The following is a 21,786-nucleotide window of genomic DNA, read 5'->3' on the forward strand; positions in this document are numbered from 1 at the left end:
AATCCAAACTGCTGTATATAAACAGAAGCAAAGTAATTACAGCGTTGAACAATGCAAGAATGAAATAAGACGAATTAGAAATGTAAATACTGTTTTTTAAAAGTGCAAATCTAGACAGAAAATGCTTAAATGTTAAAAGCACAGAAAAAAAGAGGCGTCTTCAGTCTGGACTTAAAGTCAACTTAAAAGACGTATCACGTAATGACCGGTCACCACACGTAGGCGTGTTGAATACACATCATTCCAACCCAAAGGCACAAGTCTGATCCAAAATGACAACACTTAGGGGCTGGTTTACTAAGAGAGGCGCTAATTACCGACTGTCTAATGACACTTTGCGCTGATGGGGGCGGCCACTACAGCAGGTTACCTACTAATGGTGTTGATGTACTTTCTGTTTTGAAACACAAGCTTGAGTTCTGTGTTGGGTGCATTTGGAAACCATGTGATATTGTTTGGTAACTGTGTGATTTTGAGCCTAACTTTTCAACTACACACAGTACACAGAAGCCACGAATAACAAAGTAACGTAGCATTAGAAAAGCAGGGATTATAGAATAAATAAGTTCCAATATGTGCTTTCAGAAAGAAAAAAGGAAAACCTGCTTCTTGATTGTGCTGTACAACACACTGATCAGGCATAACATTATGACCACCTCCTTGTTTCTACGCTCATTGTCCATTTTATCAGCTCCACTTACTATATAGGTGCACTTTGTAGTTCTACAGTTACAGACTGTAGTCCATCTGTTTCTCTGCATACTTTGTTAGCCCCCTTTTACCCTGTTCTTCAGTGGTCAGGACCCCCATGGACCCTCACAGAGCAGGTACTATTTGGGTGGTGGGTCATTCTCAGCACTGCAGTAACACTGACATGGTGTTGGTGTGTTAGTGTGTGTTGTGCTGGTGCGAGTGGATCAGACACAGCAGTGCTGCTGGAGTTTTTAAACACCTCAGTGTCACTGCTGGACTGAGAATAGTCCACCAACCAAAAATATCCAGCCAACAGCGAACTGTGGGCAGCGTCCTCTGACCACTGATGAAGGACTAGAGGATGATTAGCTCATACGGTACAGTAAGAGATGAGCTATTGTCTAACTTTACATCTACAAGGTGGACCAACAAGGTAGGAGTGTCTAATAGAGTGGACAGTGAGTGGACACAGTGTTTAAAAACTCCAGCAGCACTGCTGTGTCTGATCCACTCAGACCAGCACAACACACACTAACACACCACCACCACATCAGTGTTACTGCAGTGCTGAGAATGATCCACCACCCAAATAGTACCTGCTCTGTGAGGGTCCATGGGGGTCCTGACCACTGAAGAACAGGGTAAAGGGGGCTAACAAAGTATGCAGAGAAACAGATGGACTACAGTCTGTAATTGTAGAACTACAAAGTGCACCTATATAGTAAGTGGAGCTGATAAAATGGACAATGAGCGTAGAAACAAGGAGGTGGTCACAATGTTATGCCTGATCAGTGTATACCCAAAGATTTAGTCTAACAGGTTTTCATAGTATCCATAAAATGCAATTTCACACAAAACCGCCTTGATTTTTAGTATTTTTCATTAAATTAAACTAAATACCCAAATATCTGCCAGTGCTATGAGGCCTGCAGAAAGATGTTAACATTCAAAAACTATTTATTTGTTTTTTTCTAAAACTATTTTTTTATTTATTTCTGTCATCAAATTAAGAATAATGTGACTTGACAGGCATTTAATAGGGCATCTGTTCTATCAACATGAAAGCGTTTGAAAAACTCTCTTTTCTCTTTGAGCACAAACAACTGCAGCCATGTTGGTGCCAAAATAAACAAGCTTTTCTCAGGCGTCAAACAGTGCACAGACAATATTTACCATCGGTCCTAATAAATCAGAGTAGGTGCTTCATTATAATAATCTCCTCTCTATTTATTTTAAAACACGACAGCCACTTTTTAATGCCAAAATGGAGTTTACGAAGGCGCAAAACGTTAGGAAATCTGCCCCATATGGTCAAATACACTTTGCTAAGAAAGAGGAGATCATACTCTTAGTCTTAGTCTTTTTCTTGTGGCAGCTGAAGTGATCATCATCCAGGAGAGAGAAGCTCAGTGCGATGGTCAGCAGGTGCAACAGGCTGAAACCACCCAGGAGGATGAAGCACAGCTGGAGAAACACCTGGAAAAAAAAAAGAGACAGCAACATATAAAGGCTGAGGTTCCATTTTAATGGCTGCCATTCATTCTACAGTCACTGCAGCAGTAATGAGAGTTAATCCATCACCCAGCCATTCAACACACACAGCACACAAACAGTGAATGAACTAATTTGCTATTGACATTCATTTGCATTCTTGCTTTTTCTCGATAAGGAACGTAATCACACCTCTTTCATCACTCGTTCACGAGTAGGAGTGAACGACTGACCTGGACATAAAAAGCGCCGATCCTCAAGCCGCGCACAGGCGCGAAGAACATCAGCAGGGGAACGGTAATCTCAGCCGTCAGCACGTAAACCGCTCCGAGCTTGGACAGCCAATCAGGGAGCTGGTGGGCGTACCAGGCCAAAGGGGTGGGGCTGGCTTGGGTCTCATAATGCCGACTCAGCGCTGCAAAAGTGATTCGTAGACGGTTTGTGAGAACTTGATGAGAACTTTTCCACCTGGCCTCAACGTGGCCAGAGATAAAGGACCCAGAAGGAAATTCTGGGCCTTTCACTGACCTGTCAATGATTGAAAATCATGGTCCTGAGGTGACCCTGCCTGGGGACCAGCATTTTTCCATTCAAATATTCACAGTAGTATTTCAATATGCCAATGAGAACATATTTTGTATCATTATGAATAAAAACTACAATATGGAAGGTTTGACGTCCCATATTAATAATAAAAAAACATTGTCAAAGTTTTAAAACATACCTTTCACTACCCAGTACATACAGTCTATATATGGAAACTAAGCTGCTAAAAACAGCCTGTTGTGAATTCATTATTTCCGTGATGCCATGAGAACCGACTCATTTACATACAACCACCTACAGCCTACAGCAGCGGAGCTCCGCTCATTCAGATTGTAGCTATAAAGAGTGTTTCAGCTCTGAGTGCTTTCGGAATGAGGCCCAACACAGGGTAGCCAATCAAGACAGAGCTCATTTGCATATATCAGTCTTAAATGTGCAGCAACAAAAAAGCCTGTTTAATTCTAAGGGATAAAGTGAGGCTATAAAACAGTCATGTAAAAATGATTTATGACCATTTTTGGTACATAAAATGATACCAAATCATTAGGGGGAAAATAAAATAGAAGAAAAGTGTAGCATATGAGGCGTTTAACATTTGTTTAAGAGGTAATTTATAACTGCTGGTTGTTTTTTATCTTTGCTTTAGATATATGTGATCTAACAAACTACCAGATGACCTATCAACTATCTTACAGTACAAATAGGTCATTTTTTTGTTTGCAATATTTCCATACAGGGCACAGCAGGGCGTAACCTTTGTTCACAGATTTTATTATTATCATTAGGCTCTGCCTCGCTCTCCCCTATAGGTCCACACAGACGTCTCCATTTCACTTAATGTGAGACACAATAACAGACGTGTCCACACATTCTCTGCGGTTTTACTCTCAGTCAAAAATGTAAAAATTACAGGTTAAAACTTGATTCATCTCATTTTTCTTTATTCCAAACTACACGTCCTGTTTAATAACTCGATTAAGTAAAACTGTTTGGATATCTGTAAGGACCATTCTACCAAATTAGTTCAAACTAACAACATAAAAAAATTATTTTAACTACATTCGTACATTTTAGAAGAAGTGAGGCTGCATCCCTGTCCCTCATGGCCACATGGTGAGCAGTTAGATCCCACTGTTTTGAAGTAAATGTGTCCGAAAGTCAGAAAATTAGTGTGGAATATTAAGAATTGTCACTACTGAAACACATATTTTCAGCAATTAAGTAAACTTTGCGTTTGATGAAAAAACATTATGATTTTTGGAGTGGGAGGGGCTTCTTAATTAGCTGACTATTAGAATCAGGTGTGTTAAGACAAGGAGAAACACCAAACTATAGCTGTGTCCCGATTCAGGGGCTGCATTTGAAGGCCGACTGGGTCACAGCGGTGCGACAAGACTGTCCCATTTCGAAGGCTCCTTCATACGCAGCCGAGAAATGTGTCCTTTTCCATGGCAACAAAGGATCCAACGGGTGGATCGTTTGCCACCCAACATATCCCGAGGTTCATTGCATGCCGGCAAGAATTCGAGAACATGGCGGCACCAGCAGAGGAACGAACGGCGGCTGAGAAGACACTTTTAAATGTAAGCATTGGGTTTAAACTGAGTCGAATAGCTAACAATGCAAATATTTTAAAAAAAGCCAAGCTGCGTTTCATGACGCAACAGTAAGGGCAGGAACAGCAGTGCTGCGTCACAAACATCTGCCATAGAGCAGACTGTCTCATTTCGGTTCAGCCTTCGCGGGTCTGCGCAGCCTTTGAAGGACACGCCTTCGTAGACCGCATCCTTCGAAGGATGCAGCCCCTGAATTGGAACACACCTTACGCAGTGCAGAGGTGCTCCAGAACCAAGGCTTCAAAGTTTAGACCACAAAAAACAAACCTGTGAGGTCCCACCAGGAGGGGTCGCCGCTGGCTAGCTTGCTCACTCCTGTACAAAGCACAAGCCTGAAGAACAGCCAGCGGGTCAACCAAAAGGTCACAGGGTCACTGTGGCCGGACGAGGAGATTCTTCGCAGTAAGGCACACGGGGCTACCAGGACGGCCAGAAACCCCGCCTCCAACAGCAGGTTGTCCCTGAGAGACGAGGAGCAGAACAGAGGAGAGACAAACATTGTCAGTTTTCTCTCAGTCGTCACAGGTGAAAGTAAAAACTGGCCTAAAACCTAAACGACATCGAAGCAGGTCAGGCCTGTTATTTTGGTAACCCTGGCAACCTGACTTAATGAATAAACGTGATGACGGCATCTTACAAGCACTTAGTCAGAACAGCTAAGAACGTGCAAGCACAGGCAAGTTTTTCATGCCTGTTACTCTTGCACACAGCCTGAAACTGCTGCAGCTGTTGATCATTTGACTTGCAAATGTACCTCAATGGATTTCAAAAGGATTAGTGAGATTACAACTGGTATCTAAACCATGGCTGGTGGACGCACCAATGCACAGGAGCCGTCCAAATACAAAGCTACAGGACTTACCACTCAGAGTGAAGGAAGTCTCCCCCAACCTACACAAAAACAGTACAAACATTTAATCAGTCAACAGCAATGATGGAGCTACACTTCACTAAGATTACCGCCGTACACAATACCCCCACTTTGAATACTGCTAGTGTCACTGCTTTGCATATTTTATGGTACATAACAGCAAAAGCTGTTTACAACTATAAAACTATACAGCCAAGCAACACGTTCAAACTACTTAACGTTTTAAGCTCTTATGCTTGTGGGTATATTTCGGTTTTTCCATCTGAATTTACCTGCCCGAATTCTAAGGCAAATTATTCAGTAACTGCATGAAAATAAATCTGTTTTTTCCCCCTTAAAATTAACAGAACATGTTGTATATGATCATAAACATAAAGCTAAATGCTTACAATCTACTTTGCTCCTGAACTCTGGCTCATCGTTAGCCACGTTTACATGCAACCTAATAATCCGTTAATAATCAGACTAACAGCTCAATCGGAATAGAATACATCCATGTATACACTTCAGTTGGAATAAACTAGTCAGATTGAGGCCATTCAGAATACAATTTCCATCTGATTGAGCGAGGTGGGTAATCTTCTAAAAAATCCATTAAATAGAAGAATAATAAACGTGTAAACACCAAAAATCTTAGACTTTTTTGTATTATTTTATAAAAATAATTTTTACAGAGCAGATCACTGAAGAGACGCCATCTGAGATCCAGTTTCTAGCTCAGATTTGTGGAAAAATGGGTCGACTTTCAGTAGAAAAAAAATTGTGAGGTCAGCTTCTTTTATTATAAAGTTTTAAAATTACATCGCCCATCTATTTGACTAGAAAGAAGACAGTTACAGCTCTCATATGACCCCCACCTTCTGAATGAAGCTTATGAAATATGAAAGTTATGAAGTAAAGAACATGACGAAGTGCGTTTTGGAACGTGGTTCCAAGGAGGTTAACTGGGATTTCAAGCTCTGAACAGTATCATACTGATACTGAGAAATACTGAGAAAGATAGTGAAAAAGGCAAAAAAAGTTGGGGCAACGAAGTGAAATGGGTTATTTTGGTTATATATTCATAAAAAAATTGTAGTCCAGATGAAAAGATCAGCATGAAAGCACAGAATGCCAGCTTTTATTTCTGGCCACAAATCATAAACAATACAGCAATTTAAAGTAAAATAAAGTTGTTTAAAAGTTAAGATTTAGTCCCAAACTCTTATGCAATACCTGCCTCAAGTCTGCAATTCCATGACATCACCAGACTCTTGATAACTTCATTTGATATGCTCTGCCAGGCCTTTATGGCAGCCTCTTTCAGTATGTTCTTATTTTGGGGATGCTCTGGTTCATTTTCCTCTTTAACAGGTGAAATACACGCTCATTTGGGTTCTGTACTGCATTATGTACTCCTGCCCACTGAGGCATTTGTGTGGACATGGGAATTCATTCTGCTGGTAACAGCAGCTGTTACATCATCAATGAAGAGCGGTGAGCCAGTTCCAGAAGCAGCTATCCAAGCCCAAGCCACGACACCGTCTCCTCCAACCGTCACAGATGAAGAGGTGTGCTTAGGATAATTTGCAGACCCTCTCTTTCTCCATCACTTCCATAAAAGATTCATGTTTACCTCATCTGTCCTTAAAAACTTTGCTCCTGACGAAGGTTACGCTCTGATCTTTAAAAGACGGTGGTGGGACGGACGTCCAGCTTATGTGTCTCAGAACACGACGTCTTCCTCTCGGCCTTCTTTAATAAGGACATGTGAAGGACGTTTTCCTGAGTCTGACATCATTTTAAAGTGATTAAAAACAGAAGCACTGCTCACTGCTGCTCATCTCACTCTGACTGGACTCACATGATGATCGCTGTCATGGTAACGTCTACACTCAGTGTTTCTCTACTCATGTATGTAAATTTGGATCGGATTACTTGTAGTGAGCATGTAAATGAAGATTTATCAGATTGTTGAGTAGAGTGGGCATAAACACCTCAGTCTTAATCTATAATCGGAATAATATATTAAATCAGATTGGCAAAAATCTTTGCATGTAAACACAGCCATTGTGCTTCATTGTGAATTCCAGCCTTCTGTTCTTGGTGCTGATGAGAGATCTTGTATTGTAGCTTCATTATTACTAACACTTTCTTCTGAAACACTGAGTGTGTTTACATGCACTCCTAATTCTAAATATTTCTGCAGTTATCCGATCATTCAAATGGCCACGTAAACACCATGCTCTGATCTAGAAATCCGATTAAGAAATCTGATAAAGAGAGCTGGATTTTAGCTCAGTAATCAGATTTCTCAGTGCATGTAAACTCTTACTCTGACTTCTATCGGATTTCTCAGTCTGCGCATGTGCAAGAACAGATTGTGGATGTTGCGAGACGCAGCAAAACACTGCTGGAGCGGCGCTAAAACCAACCACGAAATAAAGGGTTTGAATATTCTTCATCTTCTAGATGATGTATGTTCATAGTTTCAGGTAAAGTGGTGCAATACTTTAAAAAAAGCTACAGTATGAAGTTTGAGTTTTACGTTTTGTTCACGTCACGTCTTCTTCTGTGAGTTAATCGGCTGGTTGCACAGCAGAAATCCGATTACTGTCTGACTCATGCAGACCTGGAGTCTCCCATTATCTGATTACTCAAGTGCATGTAAACGTGTTGATCGGATTACTGACAAAATCTGATTTTCTGCAGTTATTGGATTACTGAGCGCATGTAAACACACACTCTGACACGTTCACCTCTGAACTCTGTATACCGTCTTATTTCTCTGGATGTTGTTTTTGGGTTTTTCTTCACAGCTCTAACAATATTCCTGTCATAAGCTGCTATGGTCTTCCTGGAATGGCCTGCTAGTCGCAAATTGCTTTTCTATGATTAAAGTATTGCATACTGTTTTTGGAATGCCGAGCTGTTTCCCTATGGATTTGCTTTAATCTCAAGTTCAAAGCTGCTTGCTTGTCCATTAGCCCTAATGCAAACTCCATTGACTACAACTATCCCTACACATGCACAGCAACACCTAAGTAATCAGAATCTCCTGTCATTCATTTGTCCCAGTACTTATGGCTCAGCTGAAACTGCTGGATTTCAGTTGGAAAAAAAAAGTATGATTTACTTGGTATGGAAAACAATGCCCAGAAATAAACAGTGTCTCTCTGTTTTAGTCTCATCTTTTGATCTGGAATACACATTTAATGAATTTATAACAAAAATAACCCATCAGTATAAAACTGTTGGCAATAATCATTCAGTTCAGTATTAGAATGTGACTACTGTACAGCTAAAGTCGCATGAAGTTGATATGGTGATGCATGAATTGGACCAGACCACCTTCTAAGCCCCAGATGAACTGCAAAGATCATAATTTTCACTGCAGTGCTGCTCATCACGTCTATAGAGAAAGAGAGAATGTGAGAGAGAGAGATACTCACAGTGTACAGGGAGAGGTAAAGGGCCCAGAGGCAGAGGTAGACCAGGCTGTCTCTGAGCGCTCCCAGCAGTACGGCTCCCAGGCTCAGCAGCACCCCCAGCAGGCTAATGATTTCCAAGGCCTGCTGGGGCTCGAGGCCCAGGGTTGGCCCCAGCCACAGGAGGGACGGGGAGGCCTGCAGCTGCTCCAGCAGAGGACTCTGCACACCGGCCACCTGGAGACGCACAGGCACTAAGCCTTCATCCCCAAAAAGACCTGCAACAGACACAACAGCTTTATGTAGACCCAACACAGAACTTATAAACTTGACAATTTCAGCTGGTAACTAAAGACACTGGGTTGGGCTGCAGAATGTATTTTAATCAGTATCCTGTGATACTGTTATCACAGAAAGCTGTAATATGCAAATGAGTCTCTAACAAATTATAGATTTTTTATTATGTACTTTGAGTGTTGAGCATGCTGACCAACCTCAGATGGTCCAGATTTGTTTTCTGGGTGTGGGAACGTTGTTCACAATCAAGCAAATTACTGAAAAATTTGTATCTCCATTCTTTATGTTTTCCAGTTTTTGACATAATCTGAAAATGTCCGTTACCCTTTACAGTGTGCGTACATTTCATGATGAATGGATTTAAAGAAATGACCCAAAATGACTTGGAAAAAAGTCTGGTTCCATTGACTTGCATTAAAAGTAAAGTAGGTTTTTTCCTTCTCCTGTAAAGTTCCACTTTGGAGATACAAGGTTTTGTTCCGACATCAGCGAAATGTGAATTATTAGGGATGCATCAATAAGGGAAGCTGTGGGCTGATGCAATTCCAATTGATGCCGAAATCCAATATTTCTCATATATCTGTCGATGATGATATGTAAATATTTATAAAATGCAGAAATAAACGTTCTGCTCTTCCCGAGTACAATAAACATGAGTAAAACGGATCACAAAACTTACGGTTCGGAAGGTCACAGCCTTGTAAATTAGACGGAGCGACTGAATAATGTCTAATAAAATTAAAACTGAAGCTTGTGATTTTAAAGTTGCAATTTTTCAAACTGCACTTTTGGTATAAAAAGGATTAATAGACGTCTGAATTTATGCATCATTCTGTAGTCGGCGTCATACCCATTCAGAAAATGGCAGAAAAAATGGGATTTTCAAAATTGCTGCTATCGCGCCCCACGATAAACAAAAAAGTTTCCAAATCTGATACATTTTCTCCTGCATACATTTTTCCACTGAATGTTACTGGATCTTTTGAATTAGGACTGAAAAATTAATCGTTTTAATATCGAAATTGCAAGAGAGCTACATTACCAACACTGTTGTCTTGAGTTCGAAATGCGTAAAGTTAACCTAATAACATCGAGCTTGTGAGCTGCCTGTAGATGAGATAGACCAATCAGAAGCAACCAAACTCCATGGTTTGCGACATCAAAACCACAACTTACTGGCAGTTTGCCAAACTACTTTCAGGGTTCAAGCCTCAAGCTAGAAAATGTGGATATTCTGGTCATCTTGGCCAAAAAACCTGGCCTGGACATTAATTTACAGAAAATAACCACAGCTTAAATCGCAGTCGCTATATTAGCCAGAAAAAACACAACTAGAAATTTTTCCCAAATCGTTCATCCCTACTCAATCATGAGACTGTGAAGGCTGTAATATGAACACTGTTACATCAATGCTCAGAGCAAACTAACACTCCTGCGCACTGACATGACACTGCATGAGAGTAAGCCTACTATTGAACTTCAGCACTTACATAATAACACCAGCTACCCTAATGTACTTCACTACTGCCAAAGCATTTTAATTACCAGACTTGACAAAGCTTGCTGGATTGTTTGGGGTATTTTGGTGAGGTTGCCAGACTTATGAAGTCAACTGAGTGAGCATGGAGTAAAACTCAGAATTCAACTCCTTAATGACTTCATAGTTCAGAAGGTCCAGCAAAGTTCTGAGAAAAACAGTCCAAACAGCAAAACGTACCGGATTTGGAATATTTTCGCTCACCAACAGCTGATCTTATAGATTGCTGATTTTAGAAAACGCCATTCATTTTTGTCTCAGGCAAATCCAGCTTGACCTCTTCAACTCCTTGAGACCACCGGTGGTCCAAAAACGCACTTCGTCATATTCTTCATAACTTTCATATTTCATAAGCTACATTCAGAAGGTGGGGGTCATATGAGAGCTGTAACTCTCTTCTCTCCAGTCAAATAGATGGGTGATGTAATTTTAAACCCTGATAATAAAAGAAGCTGAACTCAAATTTTTGTCTACTGAAAGTCGACCCATTTTTCCACAAATCTGGGCTGTAAACTATAAACAGATGGCGTCTCTTCAGTGATCTGATCTGTAAAAATTATTTTTATAAAAAAAATACAAAGAGCGTCTAAGATTTTTGGCTTTCAGCAGTAAATTGTAAGCATATTGAAATATGTGTATGATCACAAAACACATGTTCTGCTAATTTGAGGGGAACTTTCAAAATAAATAAATAAATAAATAATAACTGTCTCAGGTTAATCGCTAAAAACGCACAGTTGACAACAGAAAAAGAAACCATTCTTCCACATTTTTGGCAGCAGAGTGTCACTGCAGTAGTGAGCCTTTTATGGGGTGTGTGTTCAGCAGCCTGGTAACGGTGCAGGATCACAGTGAATACTGTGCCAAGGCCAAATGTGTGAGTCATGGCATTTTCATTCAGCTCTTTTTCTCTCTCTGACCTACTCTCTCTCTTTCTCTCTCACTCTCTCTGGCACAGGATCTTGCTTTGCCTTAAGCTACTCCACCCAAGAAAGAGGAACGTATAATCAGAGCGGAAGACTTTAAGGCCTCGAAAGAATGAAGAATGACTGTAAAGTGAGCTCTGAATTAGAGAAATCTATTAAGATGTCTGATTACTTGACTGCAGCTGTGCCAGTGTTCTTCCCCACAGCAGCTTCACACGTACGCCTTAATGTAAATCCCTGCCAATATATGACAACAGTTTATCACACAGAGATAAACTATGTCATAATATGCCATAAGCTTTTCATGGATATTATTAGTACTTAAAGAACACTGGCCTGCATGTTTCATTACAAAGAGAGCAAATTCTGTTTCACTGGATTTAGTGCAGCACAGTGGGGTTGATCAATTTGGGGAAAATGTCAAGAGTGATATTGTGACAGCGAATCAAATTGCAATTATTTTCTATAATTTAAGGTCCACTGGCCAATTGCATAAAATATCTTTATGATGAATTTTGTGAATTTATGTTTTTGTTTTACCCTAAGTAAGCTGTGTAAAAAAATCCATCATTTTAAATTAAATTAAACTGAGTTTCTCAGTTTAAGTTTCAGCACTTTTTAAAAGTTGCAAAGTTTACATTCAATTTTCAGCTTAAACTGTATCATTTAAGCATTTAACTTAATATAAATACCTAAAATGTTTTGTGCAAAGGGTCACAGGCCTGGTTTTTAGCCAAGAAGGACAGCACATTCACTCTTTTCTGGCCTGAATGCTCGACATGCAGTGTTAGAAGGCCAGTTTGTTGTGGTTGTGTTGTCATGTTCACAACACACAAGATTTGGATGCTTTAAACTTAATACAATACAGCTGATAATGTGAATTGCACTCATTCAAATTGTGATTTTGATATAAAAATGATTAATCTTTCAACCCTATAGCACAATATGTGAAATACTGAATAACAACCACAGGTTGTGATAATATTTTTTGAAATTTAAAGCTTATTAAACCTCAAAAAATTCATATTGTGATGCACATCATGTATTGTTAGATAGCTTAAAGTATCGTGATACTATATTTCTGCCAGCTTTTATTTTTATGCTTAAAAACAATCCAAGACTTATTTTGACAAAATGTGCATGCCTTCTGAATATTATTAATTGATTATAATCAATTCTGACATTCCAAAATAAATGCAGTTGATTAACCATCTACACCCCTGAAGCACACAGCAGTCTGGCCCAATCCGAAAGAAGCGGCAACCTTTGTCCACAATGATTAGATCAGTCCAAACCGAGTCACTGATCTGTATTAGGCCCGATCCACGTCTTGAAACGCAAACCAAACCCCTCACGTTGTCGCAAGAGGAGATGTGTTTATTTTGATTTCCTCTTCACCAACAACTACCCGCCACACGAAAAACCGCAGAAAGCAACCAGACAGGAATGGCAGCCTCACCAACGTACGAGTGAGGCGCTACAAATCTGAGTCACTGTATCATCCTTGAGCTTGCTGATGAGCCTCAGGCAACTACAGCGCAGTTACGCAAACCACAGGTCATTTATATGTAGGTCTCCCACACAGAAGACAATATAGGTACATATACATTCTCGTATATGTACAAACAGGGGTGGGTGATACAGTAAAAACAGAACAGGGCAATTTGACGAGATTTTCACTACACTTTAATTTATCTACTATTACTATCAGTATGTTTTTGTGTGTGAGACCTAAACATCAAACTGGACTTTCTTCTGAGGCTGTATGTGTGACATTAATGCGTACATTCTGCAATCTGACTCCTCTGACTTTTAAACTGTTATTTCAGGATTTACAGCAGGGGTGTCAAACTCAATCCCTAACAGGGCCATATTAAAAAATCTCACCAAATCTGTGGGTCAGCTGTGTTTTTCTTTTGTTTTCACTTAACATTTTGCCACGAGCCCAACTGGCCATTGTTTATTCAAAATGTGCCAAAACTACAACAGCAAAAAAATAGGCACTTAATCTTTGGATGATTCAAAAATAGTTTTAAATAAAAACAAATTGTTTAATATAAAACATTCGCTGCAGATTAACTGTTAAACCTCTTTTAATGTCCCCAGGAGGAAGGTTTTTAAAACTGCCTATTTGCTTGGTGCTTTGTGTGACCGCTGGCCCATATTGCTGTTGGGGGGAAGGGGGTCAGAGCACACATTGTGTTGCAGTGCATGCTGGGAACTGTAGTGCAGCTCATGTTGAAACAAGCTAATATTAACAGAGAATTAAAATAATTTTGCGGGCAGAATAGGATTGTGCCACGGGCCTGATTTGGCCCACGGGCCACACATGGGCTTTACAAGGAGACTAAGTGATGCTATTTCCTTCACTTTTCACAAACAACATCAACTTTTATGGACATTTAGATTCCAAATGTGTTCATAATATATTCAAAATGATAGCTAAACGTTTTAAATGAAATGTGGGGGGAGGGGGCGTGACTTGGGTCTGCGGTCGCCGCTGGCGCTGGTTTTCATTTGCATATTGGCATCCCCTGCATGAATACTGTGTTCAGTGCGTGTCTGTTACTTGACTTTGCTGTGTTAATTACAGTCATTGTGTTATGTTATGTTGCTGTGCTACAGAGATCATTTTCCTCAGGCAATTTTTTTTATCTGGAGTCACTCCCACACCATCGCTGTGACGCCTGGTTTGTGCAAGTAAAATGCTAAAATAGAACCCAGCTAGGGCTGGGCAATATGACAATATACATCATTGTCATAAATTATCATACTTTTCTGAAAATATCTTTGATATCATCAGTACCTAAAAAAAAAATTGCAATATTATATTTTTGCCATATCGCCAACCTCTAAACTTGATTTAATCCTGTAATCCTGTAACCAAAACCAAATTCCTTGTATGTGTATGCATACCTGGCCAATAAAGCTTGATTCTGATTCTGATTTACAAATTATCACCAAAAATGAGGGAAAGCTTAGGCTCAGATTAACAGTACTGAACGTAGAGCTAATTTTCATATTTTCTTTTAATATGGAGAGTCACGATTTACTGCTAGCAGCAACAATTTAAGTGCATTATGTTGCTACCATGGTTAGTAGTGAAAAAGTAATGATGGCTGAATATCATCCTAAATGTATCCAGTAATATATTTCATTACAGTACATAAAAAGCAACATTTTCAGAATATATTTCGAATTTATATTGATAAAAACCTTTTATATTGGAAAAACCCTTTTCTCTTACTTTCACACAGTTTCTGGTCGGCAGTTTTCTTAATACAATTCCTGTCTTGATATATTTCAGGAAAAATTCACTTATCATTTAAACTAAGTTCTGAAATTCTCAACAGTTTTTCTCTCTTACTGCCTGCTTCAGTTCACTGCTGCGCCCACAATCCGAGCAGGAGTTTTTATTGTATTATTATATCTCAAAAGATCTCAGCAATGCAGAGATTAATAAGCGATCATGAGTTTGGTTTATCAGTCCACTCAGTCTTTAGCAGAGCTCAGTAACACTGAGATTAATAACTGATCACATTGATTTATCAGTCTACTCAGGCTTTAGCAGAGCTCAGTAACACTGAGATTAATAACTGATCACATTGATTTATCAGTCTACTCAGACTTTAGCAGAGCTCAGTGACACTGAGATTAATAACTGATCACATTGATTTATCAGTCTACTCAGACTTTAGCAGAGCTCAGTAACACTGAGATTAATAACTGATCACATTGATTTATCAGTCTACTCAGACTTTAGCAGAGCTCAGTAACACAGATTAATAACTGATCGCATTGATTTATCAGTCTACTCAGACTTTAGCAGAGCTCAGTAACACAGATTAATAACTGATCACATTGATTTATCAGTCTACTCAGGCTTTAGCAGAGCTCAGAAACACAGATTAATAACTGATCACATTGATTTATCAGTCTACTCAGGCTTTAGCAGAGCTCAGTAACACAGATTAATAACTGATCACGTTGATTTATCAGTCTACTCAGGCTTTAGCAGAGCTCAGTAACACTGAGATTAATAACTGATCAACACATTGATTTATCAGTCTACTCAGGCTATAGCAGAGCTCAGTAACACTGAGATTAATAACTGATCATCACATTGATTTATCAGTCTACTCAGGCTTTAGCAGAGCTCAGTAACACTGAGATTAATAACTGATCACATTGATTTATTAGTCCACTCAGGCTTTAACAGGAACGCCAGTGTTTGTGAAGAGGCTGTGAACTGAGGCCCTCCTTTGCTACACTGTAAAAAACAAACCTGGGTGTTAAAACCTAGTTAATGAGTTTCCTTTAAAATTCTGCATTAAATTAAACTTTGAATAGTAAGTTATCAGAACAAGACTCTGGGTTTTATGCCCTGCCAACTTACTACGTGACCTTCAAACAACTGAAAATGTAGACGCAGCCCAGTAACTAATCCCGTTTTTATTATTTTAAAATCAGTACACACCGTGCGCTGATTTAAAATAATTCATCAATAAGTATTAATGGTGTTTCTTTTAAAGATCGTTTATATATTTTTATTTTAATCTGTAAGTATTCTACATTTGTAAAAAGATGGTTCTTCAAGGGTTCTTTACTAAAGACAATGGTTCTTCAGATTGATGAAGAATGTGTTGTATGGTTCTATATAGACAAGCCTGGCATCGTAACAACAGCAGAACCCTTTGGTGCTATATAGAACCATATCCAACACTCTCCATCAGTCTGAAGCACCATTTAGGCATGCAAATGGTTCGTTACATGTTCCTGGTTCTGTATAGAACCACTGGGCCTTATTCACCAGCATCTTCCTAAGTTTTTTCTTAAATTTGTTCTTGAGAAAGGTTCTAAGGAAAGGTCTACATCAGATTCATGACGTGTTCTTAAACCGCAGAACTGTATTCTGAACACTGCCTTTACTAAATGTATCGTGGATTAAATACAGACAGTTAATGTCTGTAATCTCGGTACTTGTAATCCGTTACATCCCAGCCCTGGTTGCTAACTGACTGATGCGGAGTCCCCACATCTGCCTGTAATTACAGCCCAGTGGAGGAGCGTCTGATGACGAACGTGGACACGGAGAGTGATGACGGGTCACTTTTGTGCTGGAGGGAGAGATGCTGAGCCCATCTGGCTAAAGTTTCACACTAAAATCCTCCCATTTGCTGAATCAGACAGACTCTGCTCCAACTTCACCACTACCGCTTTCGATCAGATGGATTGCGGTCTGCAAAGCGAAGCTTCCTGTTCGAATCTACCCGGTCCACCTTAAGTAGTACATTCTAGCGCCTGCACATCAGACGCGAAAATGTAACTACTGCACCATTTAAGGTGGAACGGAGAAACTCGAACAAGAAGACGCCAGAATGTAACTGTTGCAACATTTAAGGTGGAGCTGGATTCGAACAAGAAAGCACCAGTATGTAACGGCTACGCTATTTAAGGTGGAACGGTGAAATTCGAACACGAAGGCACCACTACGTAACTACTACACCAATTAAGGTGGAACGGGGAAATTAGAACAAGAAGGGACCAGAATGTAACTGCTGCACAATTTAAGGTGGAACTATGAATTTCGAACAAGGCACCAGAATTAACGTTAACTGCTACACCATTTAACGTTAAGGTGGAACTGGAAACTAGAAGACGCCAGAATGTGTATGCTTCACCATTTAAGGTGGAACGGTGAAATTATAACACGAAGGCTCAAGTTTGTAACTGCCGCACCATTTAAGGTGGAACTGGAAGTTTCAAACTAACTACAAGACGCCAGAATGTATCCGCTGCACCCTTTAAGGTGGAACTGGAAAATTTGAACAAGAAGGCGCCAGAATGTAACCGCTGCACCATTTAAGGTGGAACGGGGAAATTCGTACAAGACGCTGGCGAATAGGAAGCCAACTTCAGCCTCGCGTTTGCAAAACTCGTCAAGCCAAGTTAGTCACTGCATGGCAGCCTAACAGGGCTGATTTCGTTCCGATTGGCTAAACGTGCAGAGCTTTTGGCTGCCAGATGGTCAGAGTTTGAGCGCTGGCATCAACGCAGAGTGCGTAACTGCCACGAGGAGAGTAACGTAGAAACTTCAGCTACTTTTTCTCAAACGTTCAGGTCCTCACCAGCCGCCCACCGGCCCCAGTCGACTGAATGAGCCGTGCGGGGTCACCTTAACGCACGGCGCTTTGTATGAAATGCATATGAAGAGCGAGAGAACTTGGACGTGAACTTTTCCAGCAGGACCCTGTCTGGCTGCGCTGTGAGCGCCGCGCCCAAACTGCGCTACCGTCCTGTGAAATAAGCAGAAGTAACACTTCCTACCTGGCGCTTGGATGTAGATGGATGCAAAGGCGAATAAATACACGACGGATAAGCTCCACAGAAAGATCTGTGTTGGGACTCGGACTTCCCCCATTTTCCCCTCTAGGCTAGTGTGGAAAAGCGCGCTGACAGTTTCCCCTCAGAGGCGCAGGAGTCAGTGTGTGAGCGGGAGTTTGAGCTCGGAGGAGGAAAAACGAGGCCAGTGGGAAGAGCAGAGGGGGCGGGGCTTATTCTGCACATGGAGCACATGCGCCTGCAAAGCAGTAACGAAAGCAGTAGCGTAGTGCTTTCAAGCTTAAAAGCCACTGTTTTAACACTTTTTGATTACCCTTTTAAACCGGACGAGAGTTTATAATAAACTTGATCATAGTAATAGCTACCTTTTTACACATAAGATCAAAGGTACCAGAAAAATACCTTCACATGTGACCTTCGTGCACACAGATCTATGTAATTATATGCATATTTGTAAACCCGTTGTTGTGTTAAAGTTCTTCACTTTTATCCAAATCCCAAATGGTATTCTTTTTTGTCTGTTTTTTTTTTCTTCTGTTTTTTTCCCCTCTGAAATTCAGTTTGATATGTGAATGTTGAGCTTTAATGTGCCCTTCTGTTATTGTATAAATAGTAATTCGCAAAAGGTTACTTTTAAGCGGAGTCGTTCACATGTCTGACTCGTGGAACGATTCATTCGTTGGAACCGACTCGTCAAGGCCAACTGGATCAAATCGTTTGTGCTACGAAGTCGAAACCATAATAAAATTCGAATGCATGTTTTTTTTTTTTTTTGCAATTTAATCCAAAACACAGGATTAAACTCGACAAAACTATATTTTAATTTCGTCAATCGGACGCTCGGTTCTAACAAAAACGCGCAGTTCGAACGAATCGGTTCACTGAACCGAATCGAACTTCCTATCACTGCTAACGTAGCTTTACGCGGATGGGCAATTTGTCAGACAGCCGGCGTCGTCTAGACATGCGGAGGTCAGTCAAGGTCATTTCTGCCGTCTGAAGCTTTGAGACCTAAAATTTCACTTTCCTTACACACCTCTGAGGAGAAACTACAGAATAAGAGTCATGAAAAGAGCACCATTTCAGTCCACAAGATTCATCATATAAGAAAAAACCTTTATTATGTAACATTTTGTCCTGGACCCTCTAATTAACCTTTTGGACCCCCTGAATGTCTCATAATGAAATTTCTGAGGGGTCCCTGAAAATAAACTTATCATGACGTTGGTCAAATACGAATTCAGGGAAAGGTCATGGTTTGCTCAGGGGTGTCAACCAGTAAAAGGGCCATATTAAAAAATCTCATTAAATCTGTGGGCGATTTGAAAGAAAAAATGTTTTTTATTTCATTTTTAATTAATGTTGTGCTGTAACCCGAACTGGCCATTGTTTATTCAAAACATGCAAAAACCTCAAAAGTAAAATACAGACACTTGTAGTAGATCTTGAAATATTACATGAATACTTGAAATATTAAAAAATTAAATGTCCCCAGGCTGTAGATCTTTTAAACCTACCTGTGTGCTTGAACTAGACACTTGGCACCTTTCTTTGCTGCAAGTTCCTTAATACTTGGGCTCCACTTCTGAGCTGTTGAGCTGATGTTAAGTGTTTATGTTGGTTGAACTGCAGCTGAAATGCATTTTGGTCATATGACTGGTGTGGAATTGTGTAGAATTGTGTAGAACTGCTGTTCCATAGACTGTTATTGGGGTAGGAGAGTCAGAGCTCACACTATGTTGCAGTGCATGCTGGGGAATGTAGTGCAGCACATTGTGAATTAATAGAAAATTAAAATACTTTTGCAGGCCGGATAGGATTGCGTGGCGGGCCTGATCTGCCTGTGGGCCTTGTGTTTGACACATGGGGTTTAGCTGCTTCACCCACAAAAAGAGCTTCTGTCTTTGGTATTATTAAATAACTGGAGTTATTAACTAAGCAGCACTGTTCTGCCTCAGGCTGGCATTGTAGCAAATTGGTTCACCCAGTTGGTCCTTTCTTAGCCTAGCAACTGTAACTATGCCTGGGATACATAGCTGGCGCATCAGCAGCAAAACCTCCCCTCTTCAGGAAGCAGCCGCCGGGCCAACCTTATACATTATACATATATACAATGGTGTGAAAAAGTGTTTGCCCCCTTCCTGATTTCTTATTCTTTTGCATGTTTGTCACACTTAAATGTTTCAGATCACCAAACAAATTTAAATATTAGACAAAGATAACACAAGTAAACACAAAATGCAGTTTATAAATGAAGGTCTTTATTATTAAGGGAAAAAGAAATCCAAACCTACAGGGCCCTGCGTGAAAAAGTGATTGCCCCCCCCCCCCATTAAAACATAAATTAACTGTGGTTTATCACATCTTTGGAAAGCTGAGTTCAATTTCCCTAGCCACACCCAGGCCTGATTACTGCCTGTTCTCAATCAAGAAATCACTTAAATAGGACCTGCCTGACAAAGTGAAGTAGACCAAAAGATCCTCAAAAGCTAGCCATCATGCTGTGATCCAAAGAAATTCAGGAACAAATGAGAAACAAAGTAATTGAGATGTATCAGTCTGGAAAAGGTTATAAAGCCATTTCTAAAGCTTTGGGACTCCAGCAAACCACAGTGAGAGCCATTATCTACAAATGGTGAAAACATGGAACAGTGGCGAACCTTCCCAGGAGTGGCCGGCCGACCAAAATTACCCCAAGAGCGCAGCGACGACTCATCCAAGAGGTCACAAAAGACACCACAACAACATCCAAAGAACTGCAGGCCTCACTTGGCTCAGTAAAGGTCAGTGTTCATGACTCCACCATAAGAAAGAGACTGGGCAAAAATGGCCTGCACAGCAGAGTTCCAAGACAAAAACCACTGCTGTGCAAAAAGAACATAAAGGCTCGTCTCAGTTTTGCCAGAAAACATGTTGATGATCCCCAAGACTTTTGGGAGAATACTCTGTGGACTGACGAGACAAAAGTTGAACTTTTTGGAAGGTGTATGTCCCATTACATCTGGCGTAGAAGTACTACAGCATTTCAGAAAAGGAACATACCAACAGTAAAATATGGTGGTGGTAGTGTGATGATCTGGGGCTGTTTTGCTGCTTCAGGACCTGGAAGACTTGCTGTGGTAAATGGAACCATGAATTCTGCTGTCTACTAAAAAATCCTGAAGGAGAATGTCCAGCCATCTGTTTGTGACCTCAAGCTGAAGCGCACTCGGGTTCTGCAACAGGACAATGATCCAAAACACACCAGCAAGTCCACCTCTGAATGGCTTAAGAAAAACAAAATTAAGACTTTGGAGTGGCCTAGTCAAAGTCCTGACCTGAATCAATGATGCTGTGGCATGACCTTAAAAAGGCGGTTCATGCTCGAAAACCCTCCAATGTGGCTGAATTACAATAATTCTGCAAAGATGATTCGGCCAAAATTCCTCCACAGCGCTGTAAAAGACTCATTGCCAGTTATCGCAAACGCTTGATTGCAGTTGTTGCTGCTGAGGGTGGCCCAACCAGTTATTAGGTTTAGGGGGCAATCACTTTTTCACACAGGGCCCTGTAGGTTTGGATTTCTTTTTCCCTTAATAATAAAGACCTTCATTTATAAACTGCATTTTGTGTTTACTTGTGTTATCTTTGTCTAATATTTAAATTTGTTTGGTGATCTGAAACATTTAAGTGTGACAAACATGCAAAAGAATAAGAAATCAGGAAGGGGGCAAACACTTTTTCACACCACTGTATACTTAGACAGTGTGGTGTCAATGTATAAAAGATACAGGAAACATTGCACTTTAAAGGTAAATGCACAGGCAGCAAGAGAGAACTGCCGCTCAGCACTCAATGACACGGATGAGAAATAGGCAAGTCACTTCTAGCCACACATCTTTACTTTATGGTAGGCACTAACACTGACACTACTATCCCACAGCCCAACATAGTAAAGCATGAGCAACACCTCAGCACCTCATTAAGCTAACAACAAATTAGTTAAGAGGAATATCTCTCCTATCATGGGTGCAGGTCAATATTCTTAATAATTTTATTAACAGGAATCACATATGTGGAC

General features: G+C 40.3%; 1 protein-coding gene across 1 annotated transcript in view; it reads right to left on the minus strand.

The window, feature by feature from the left end:
• The window catches only part of lmf2b (lipase maturation factor 2b), a 31,279-nt gene extending 13,344 nt beyond the window's left edge, over positions 1 to 17,935 (minus strand). Inside the window, exons 1-6 of the mRNA XM_036577622.1 lie at positions 17,712 to 17,935; positions 8,649 to 8,902; positions 5,209 to 5,237; positions 4,614 to 4,807; positions 2,418 to 2,599; positions 2,040 to 2,169 (exon numbers count right to left, since the gene is read on the minus strand). Coding sequence (XP_036433515.1) covers positions 2,040 to 2,169; positions 2,418 to 2,599; positions 4,614 to 4,807; positions 5,209 to 5,237; positions 8,649 to 8,902; positions 17,712 to 17,805 — 883 coding nt within the window. The 5' untranslated portion in view covers positions 17,806 to 17,935. The remainder of the gene's footprint in view (positions 1 to 2,039; positions 2,170 to 2,417; positions 2,600 to 4,613; positions 4,808 to 5,208; positions 5,238 to 8,648; positions 8,903 to 17,711) is intronic.
• Positions 17,936 to 21,786: the final 3,851 nt, after the last annotated feature.

Source organism: Colossoma macropomum, unplaced genomic scaffold (assembly GCF_904425465.1).
Source record: "Colossoma macropomum unplaced genomic scaffold, Colossoma_macropomum, whole genome shotgun sequence".
Lineage (NCBI taxonomy): Eukaryota > Metazoa > Chordata > Actinopteri > Characiformes > Serrasalmidae > Colossoma > Colossoma macropomum.